Source organism: Zingiber officinale, chromosome 6B (genome assembly GCF_018446385.1).
Source record: "Zingiber officinale cultivar Zhangliang chromosome 6B, Zo_v1.1, whole genome shotgun sequence".
NCBI lineage: Eukaryota > Viridiplantae > Streptophyta > Magnoliopsida > Zingiberales > Zingiberaceae > Zingiber > Zingiber officinale.
This window is the reverse complement of record NC_055996.1, coordinates 16,858,904-16,867,610: the sequence shown is the minus strand read 5'-3', so window position 1 is coordinate 16,867,610 and position 8,707 is coordinate 16,858,904. Positions and strand designations below refer to the sequence as shown.

At 43.4% G+C, this 8,707-nt stretch overlaps 1 protein-coding gene across 2 annotated transcripts; it reads left to right on the top strand.

The window, feature by feature from the left end:
- The first annotated feature begins 3,582 nt into the window (after positions 1 to 3,582).
- On the top strand, positions 3,583 to 7,734 carry LOC121992141 (GTP-binding protein YPTM2-like). Of its 2 annotated transcripts, none has more exons than XM_042546304.1 (8): positions 3,583 to 3,779; positions 5,314 to 5,386; positions 6,389 to 6,436; positions 6,510 to 6,557; positions 6,806 to 6,877; positions 6,960 to 7,115; positions 7,296 to 7,399; positions 7,488 to 7,734. In XM_042546304.1, exons 1-8 carry the CDS (start codon positions 3,766 to 3,768, stop codon positions 7,582 to 7,584), a joined length of 612 nt encoding a protein of 203 aa, XP_042402238.1. In that variant the 5' UTR covers positions 3,583 to 3,765; the 3' UTR covers positions 7,585 to 7,734. The 2 variants fall into 2 exon arrangements, with proteins under 2 accessions (XP_042402238.1, XP_042402237.1); XM_042546303.1 differs by lacking the exon at positions 3,583 to 3,779 and adding an exon at positions 4,163 to 4,353.
- Positions 7,735 to 8,707: the final 973 nt, after the last annotated feature.

Genomic DNA, 8,707 nt, shown 5'->3' with positions numbered 1-8,707 from the left:
CCTTCTGAGCGGCTCCTCTCCCAACGAGATAGCCAGTCAGATATGTCCGACCGGCTGAACTTCATTGCCCGTAAATCCGTAAAGGGGGGTCGTCATGGGCAGCAGCTCGGCTCGATCAATTTGTAGTTGGTCGAAGGCTTTTTTGAATATGATATTGACCGAGCTCCCTGTGTCAATAAAAATGCGATGGATAGTGTAATTGACTATTACCGCTTTGATGAGGAGAGCGTCGTCATGCGGCACTTCGACTCCTTCCAAATCTCTGGGCCCGAAGCTTATCTCGGGTCCGCTCGCCCTTTCCTGACTGCAGCCGACTGCATGGATTTGGAGCTGCCTGACGCTAGCCTTCCTTGCTCGGTTAGAGTCGCCTCCAGTCGGACCACCAGATATGATGTTGATTTCACCTCGGGAAGTGTTGTTTATATTCTCTCCTTCCCGAGCGGACGGTCTGGACCCTCCCTGGACATCCGAGGATTGTCTTCACGCCTAAGAGTATGCTGCCGTTCGGGAGTCCGTCTCTGTCGGCGATCAGATATAGTCCGATCGGCTCCGTGAGTTCTCTGTCGCCTGTCGGACGATGGTGATCGACGGCCACCACTCCGGGGAACGGGATGGGCGATCAGGGGAAGACTCCGACAATCTCTGGTATTGTGCGTGTCCGTCCGGTGGAATGAGCAGAACATGGGGGTCCACTTCTTTTTTGGCTTGGGCCGCTCGGCTGCAACTTCTTGGACATGGGACCTAGCATGGGGGGAGCGGATTGCTTCGGACCTTGGTCCTCTTGGCGGCTGATGAGCAGTGTGCGGCTTCCGCTCGGCAGGAGGAGCCCGCTCGGTTGGAGTTTCCTTTCTTCGGGCAGCTTGGGCTTCCTCCACATTGATGTATTCGTTGGCCCGATGCAGCATATGATCGTAGTCTCGGGGCGGCTTCCGAACGAGCGAGCGGAAGAAGTCCCCGTCCACGAGGCCTTGTGTAAATGCGTTCACCATTGTCTCTGAGGTGCCTGTTGGAATGTCCATGGCCACCTGGTTGAACCGCTGGATATAAGCTCTGAGCGGCTCTCTTGGCTCTTGCTTGATGGCAAACAAGCTGACACTCGTCTTCTGATAATGCCAACTGCTGACAAAGTGGTGGAGGAAGGCCGTACGGAAGTCTTTGAAGCTTGTGATGGATCCGTCCGGCAACCTCCGAAACCACCGTTGAGCCGATCTCGAGAGGGTGGTAAGAAAAACTCGACACTTAACCCCGTCTGTGTATTGATGAAGGGTAGCGGTATTGTCGAACTTACCCAAATGATCATCCGGATCGGTGGTCCCATTGTATTCACCGATCGCCGGGGGCACATAGTGCTTTGGCAGAGGGTCCTTCAAGATGGCCTCTGAGAACTGACGATTGACCCGCTCGGGCGAGGCGTCCGCTCGGGGGGCTTTGCCTTTTCTATTATCCCGCATTGGTACCTCATCTGACGAAGAGCCTCTATCGCGATTAGCTACTGCGGCTTCAGGAGGAGTGCGGAAGAGAGCTCGATGGAATGGAACCGTGGCCTGTGGTGCTTCCGCTCGGCCACCTGATGCTGATGTGGCTTGCTGCTCAGGCCGCTCGGCTGGTGCCTTCTGTTTTTGTTCCACAAGCTTAGCGGCCCTCGACTCGATTAGAGCGTCGAGTTCTTCCGTGGAAAGCGTCACCGTGTGCTGTCGTCCAGCTTCGTCCATTGCTTCCGATCGGATGCAGGAGCGTTCCCACAGACGACGCCAAATTGATTCTGTCCTAATGCTGAATCAACGGACGCTGGGCACGTGGCGCTCTCCGAGTCGCTGACGTAGATCTCCGATTGGTCGTACGAACCTCCGGCGAACCTACACAGAAGTCGGGCCGGGAAGGGGTTCCCGGCGACGACCCTCCGACGCTCAAGTCAGGTAAGCGAACAACGAAGTGGCTCCGAAAATTGTAGAACGCGTACCTCCGGTGAAGGGTGAGGGCCTTTATATAGGGCTGTGGAGAAGCGAGTGCACACATACCGAGGTGTACACGTGTCCTTTCCCATACCGTAGTGTGGGCTTGTCAGAGGAGCTTACCTGACCCCATACTGCTACAGTTTGAGCACGTCTCTGATGGGACAGCGGATCCTTCTGTCGTAGGATTTTGAGTATGGCCTGAACGCAGAACATGCCCGCTGTCAGAAAAAGCTGTCCCTTGTCCTTTTCCCCTTACTCCCTGCCGGGCGTCCGGCCGGCCAGCCCCCGCCTTACGTCCGGCCGGACATATATAATGGTCTACTTGGGAGATTCTCGGTAATGTGCTTTGCGGAGACTATTAGCAGTATGTTACCTTGTGTCTTCGGCCGAGCGGGGCTTCCGCTCGGCCCTTCATTCCTGCTCAATCGAGCGCCGGAATCCCGACTCCCATCGGGGCGCCCTTTGGCCGTCAGTTAAACACCGATCGGCCATCCGGTCGGTCAGCCACTCTTCTCCGGTCGGCCGATCGGTCCGACCTTCTCTCAAGCGTTCGGTCAGCCGATCGGTTCGACCTTCTCTTGAGCGTCCGGTCAGTCCGTCCTTTTCCGATGGACCACCTGGACCTTTGACTTCCACGTGGCGTTGACTTCCCAGAACGGGGGTCCCCTGTTCTTACCACCGGATCAGTGTCCATGACCACGTGTCCAGAACCAATTGGGGAACGTGTCCGCAACCAACGAAAGAATGTGCCCATGTCTCGAAAAGCGTGCATATTTGTCCACCAAGGCATTATATAAGGGGGTCCGTACACCGCCGTAGGGATGCGTAATTCACTTTTTGCACCTGTGTTATTGTTGTTCCATCTTCTTCTTCATGTTGGCGACTAACTTGAACGTCGGAGGGCCAACGCCGGGGACCCCTTCCTTGGCTCGATACTAACGTTTCTCGTGCTTGCATATCTGAGCGTGGTCTACATCTAATCAATGTAGCAGCCATATCCCTAACTTTCCATCTTCACAATTTTCGGACAGGATCAGGGATGTTCAAGCTTATTTGATAAGATAATCGAGTCAAGCCGAGCCAATCCGAACTTAAAATGAACCAAGCATTTGAAATAATTGTTCAAGCTTAACTTTGTTTATTTTTTATAAGCTTGAGCTTGTTTAAAATTTTACTCGAGCTTGGTTTGTTTAGATGTTATCAGACTCTCAATTCAAGATTGGCTTGAGCTTGATTCAAGCTTGGATTGTTTCTATGTCATCGGACACCCAATTTAAACTTATTTGATTAATTAAAACTTTTACTTATTTAATTAGATAAGAATTTTATTATTAAACATAATAAATTAAATTAAAATTATTCATCAATATTAATAAATTGGACACATATATTTATATTTATTTATTTAATTTAATAGATTTTTTAAATTTATTTATTTAAGCAATTTTATATATATTAAATGAATATAAATAAATTCTTATAACATCAAATTTATTCATAAATATTTGATTGTGAATAAATTTTATTCATTTACCGTACTAGTCACCTATTGAGGCCAGACGGGCGTCCGTGATGAGAAATCTCAACCGTCGATTCCAGTGCCGTTTCGGTCTCCCTCCACCACGTCGCCTCTGTTTGTCGACCTCTGCCCGGCCAAACCTTTCGGAAATCGCTAGCCTCCTCCTTTCTCCCCTACCTTTCTCTCTCGTTGCTTCACCGACTGTAGCAAAAGAGCAAGCGCCTTCAATCGCGAATTCCAGGAGAGGTATCGAGTAAGAGCTAAGCTGTCGGCCTACTGCCTGTGTCCGCCATGAATCCGGAGTAGTAAGTGACGCATCTTAGTACCCTAATCCTGCTTGTATTTTTTTTTCGTTTTCGAATCACGGTTATGTTTGCTAAATGCCATAGATTCTGGGGCTTAGAATTGTAAGTTGATTTTGCTGCTTACGGAGAAATGACTTCCCTTGTCTGTTAGTCAGATCCGGGTTTTCTTGATAGAATTATAAAATATTTCGTGATTATTGTTCTTTATTGCAGACTTGGGCTTTAGATTGGACGATGTTGACATGCGTGTCTTTCAGATCTAGGGAGAGTGACTTGAGAAACGGTTATTGTGATTGTGTTCCTTCCATTTTGTGAATTGATTGCGTCATATTCTACCTTTCATTGTTGATTCATTAGCAGATGGCAACTTGCTATGATTGCTAAAAATGTATCTAAATTTGATAACAAAATGACTCATATTCCATGGTCTATAGTGTTTGAAGGCTATTGTACCAGTTGCTTGCCATATCACGTATGTGATGATTGTTAGTGATCATGATGCAAATAGGTTAATGAGAGGCTTTTTGCTACGGTTGCTGCATGACATCTCCTGGACCTTTCTTGAAATCATACGGTATAAGTAACTCATTGGTATATTATTGGTTAGAGAATTTAGAATTTGATAGTTAATGTGTATCCTAACCTATCAACTTACTTTTTACCAAGTTGATAGGTTATTGCACTAATTTGCTCAAAAATCTCAAAAGGTTTGATAAATGCGGGCCAAACAATTGACTGCCATCACTCAGGCAATGCTTGCAGCTTCAGCTGCCCACAAGTGCAAAGTCAAGAGGGAGTTAAAGGAAAAGAGAAATAGAGGGAAGAGAAGGCAGAGATGGCTAATAATGGCATTGTTCTCTCTCTTGGCTTTTGATGACAGCGTGACAACAAAACAAGAGAGGGAAAGAGCTTAAGAGAGAGATTAATAGAATGAAAATGAGAGGGAGAGAGAGTTTCCATCAACTAGCATCATCAGCCCTTGTGAGGCAATAGAGGTGCGGTGGCTATGTCGCACAATGAGGGAAAAGGATAGGAATCAGGAGTGAGTAATTGGGAGAGTAACAGAAAATCGCATATACGGAGGGACAATACATAATTCCCAACTTCTCAAAAATTTCACTTAACCCACATATTTGAACTGGATTATCCTAAATATAAATATGGTTCAATGTAAAATTTGAGAACTGATTTGCATTCTAAATCTGTCTAGTTAGGTTGATTTCAATAAAGTTATCCTTTGTGTATAAAAAGTTAGTTGCAGGTCAAAAACTATAGATGCTTATTTAGGTTTGTTCAGGGATCAGGGTTAGTTTTCCTGCTGAGAAGGTAACCTTGGTCCCTTCTTAATTTCCTAAAACTTGAGAATTGAGACCAACTCTAAGCCAAATAACTATAATTTTTCAGGCAGATTGGGTTATGTGTTTTTTGAACACAGTTCGAATGGTGTCAAGTTATCCAAACTAAAATTCATTTTACAGCTAATAGTTACACGCCTTTGGTGTAAAACTAACTAAATGCATGTTTCTTTTTGTAGTGACTATCTATTCAAACTTTTGCTTATTGGAGACTCAGGCGTTGGAAAGTCATGCTTGCTCCTGAGATTTGCAGTAAGATGCAATTTGCATTAGTTGTTTATTATTATATCCTACATTTCAGTTGCAATAACATATCTTGAGTTGATTGTTAAATTCCATATTTTTGCTGTGACTTGTTCTGTCTTCTATTCATTGGAAATGCTGTTACAAAATGATCCTCCTATATAAGGCATCCAGTTTAAGTGCTGCTTTTAATATAGTTTTGGCACCTACATACATTCTCTGTTTTATCTTGGAGAAATGGAATTTGCTGGTTTTGTCAATAAGTGTAGTTTTAGAAATCATGTCCAGCTTGAGGTGTTAATGGCTTGGGTTGCTATAAATTTTTTATTTTACATTGCCTAATTTTCTACAATCTTCTCTTAGGGACTTGATTTGCAGTAGTAATGTTTGCAAATACTAGTTATTGGAGAAAGCAAAACATATTTGCTGCAAATGGCATTTGTTATTAGCTTTCTATTTTGTTGGTTGATTGTGCAATTTCTATATACAATGTTAGTTTTGCACATCATCATCATATAGCTAAGTCATAAAGTTGTTCCATATAAAATAATAGAATATCTTGGCCGCGTATTTTATTCATAAATTAACTTTAATTATTATAAGCTTTACCTATAAAAGTTGGTAACTCGTGTGGTCTAAATTGTCACACAGGACAATAGTTTCGGTGCCTATAACAATTTATCTGTATCATGGGACTGAAGATATATCATTTTGTTTTTTGTAGTATGTTTTTTTTTTTCCAAAGTATCTTATTTGCGATGAGAAAGTACACATTTTGTACTCCTGAGATGGAAGCCATGCTGCAGTAGAGATTGCCATCTCATTTGGCTTCTCAATTTTTTATTTTATTTCAACACATTCCCTCTTTCTCACCCTTCCACCTAATGCGGGAACCACCGATGTGATTTCTCAACTTGTTGAGAATCATAGTAATGCAGACAGCAGAAGTAGATCTTTACTGCAAGGAGATTTTTGCATATCTTGCTAACTTCATTTCCTCTTTTTTCATAGGATGATTCCTACCTGGAAAGTTATATAAGTACTATCGGAGTTGATTTTGTAAGTGATCTCTTTCCTTTATACATAAAATCAGTGAAAGATTACAGAACCTGACAAGATCTATATCTTACAGAAAATACGCACAGTCGAGCAGGATGGGAAGACCATTAAGCTTCAAATTGTGAGTTTTATTTTCAATGGCTTCAATCTATTACTCATTTTCTATTTATGCCACTAAACATAGAACAAGCCTATGCAAAATAAATCTTTTAAGTGCCCTACGTGGAAGTTGTTTGCTTTATTGCAAAAGGCTTGTGGATATCATATCATCATTGGATGATCGATTGCTATGCTACTAAGACTCGTATGAGTATCTGTTATGGGTGTCCAACAGCTATTCCTATATAATTGTTTTTTCTCTCGTTGCAGTGGGATACTGCTGGGCAAGAGCGTTTCAGAACAATTACAAGCAGCTATTACCGAGGTGCCCATGGCATCATTGTAAGTCAAATGTGAACAAATGCTATGTTCTTTGCACGTTAAACTTATTGAAGAGCATCTGGTCATACTCTGACTTTTACAGGTGGTGTATGATGTGACAGACCAGGAGAGCTTCAATAATGTGAAGACTTGGCTAAATGAGATCGACAGATATGCAAGTGATAATGTGAACAAGCTTCTGGTGGGCAACAAAAGTGATCTTACTGCAAATAAAGTTGTTTCTTACGAGACAGCCAAGGTAATTTGTCACACGATACTACTACTAACCTGCAAATTAGATGCAGTGACTTCCTCCAAATCTGACATGCTTTGTCCTTGACTCCTTGCTCAAGGAATTACCCACTTGTCATAGTCCCTCAATTGTTTCACTAGCTTTTGCTGCAACAACAATTAATTATTTTTGCTTTTGCCAATGCAGGCATTCGCGGATGAGATCGGCATCCCTTTCATAGAGACTAGTGCGAAAAATGCTACCAATGTGGAGCAGGCCTTCATGGCCATGACTTCTGCCATCAAGAACAAGTATCATTTCACGTTGATTTCTTTTATAATTTCCTCCATCGTGTTGTTTTAGAATGTTCTGGTAGTGTAACTAGAAAACTGCTTGCAGGATGGCTAGCCAACCAGCCGGCAACAATGGCAGGCCACCGACAGTACAAATCCGTGGACAACCTGTGAATCAGAAGAGTACCTGCTGCTCATCCTGAGCATTTTGATGGTTGCATGTAAAAACTATCATATGCTGTTATTATGATTTCATGCCCCGTGTCATGTTCTTTAGTCATTGTTTGTACAGTTTTGGATATTTTCTGTTATGATTAATTATGTTGTTCCTTCGAGATATCTTCCTGAACAAATGCAGTGTACAGCATAGCAGAAACCTAGTAGCATTGGAATCTATCTTCCATTCCTATAGGTTCTATGAAAAACACACCCCCAAATAAAAAAAAAAAAAAAAAAAAAAGAAAGAAAGAAAGAAAGGGTACTTGATGAGACTTGATTTTCTTTTCCCTTCTTCCTTCATTACTATTCTATACCATAGGTGTAATATTTAAACTAATATAAAATTTCCTTTCTTCTGTATAAATTAAAGGAAGGTTCTATTGTCTCATTAGGATTTTACATGTCCTATTAAAATATGATGTCAGAGATATTTTCTTGATAGGTTTTTTCATAGGATGTTTAAGGAAGCGTGCCTGTGCCTTGAGGTATGTGCACGTCGCCCACTGGGACATTATATAAAGGGAGGTCTATGTACCGGTGAAGGTACTCGTTATTTACTATTCACGCCTGTGCTTACTATTGCTTCGCTTTCTTCCATTTTTTCGATGACTGATTTAAGCGTCGGAGGGCCAACGCCGGAGACCCCTTCCCTAGCTCAGCACTGACATTTCTTATGTTGTAGAGCAAAGGGATGTCTACACGCAGTCAACCCAGAAGTCACATCCCCAGCCAGCTTTCTTCATGATTTTCGGACAATCTTATATTGGCACCGTCTGTAGGAACGTAGCCCGTATCCGAAATGTGAAGATGGAGGACGTTGGACGACTCACGATGGTGACATTGACAAAGGAGGAATTAGATATGCTGATACAAGTCTGAGCAGCAAAAATGGTGGAGTAAGAACAGCAGCAAGCGTTGGCTTAGCGCTAGGTACATGGGCTCGCGACATCAGCAGCTGGTTAGCAAGTTGGATATCGAGATTGAGCGGAACATGTATCCATTCGGGGGTAAAATAAGAAGCCGACTGACACATATGGGAATGCGCCCAAAGCGCTGATTCCCTTTCATCACGCGTTTTTCCAGACTCCATTAGAGAACGGTGCCTAG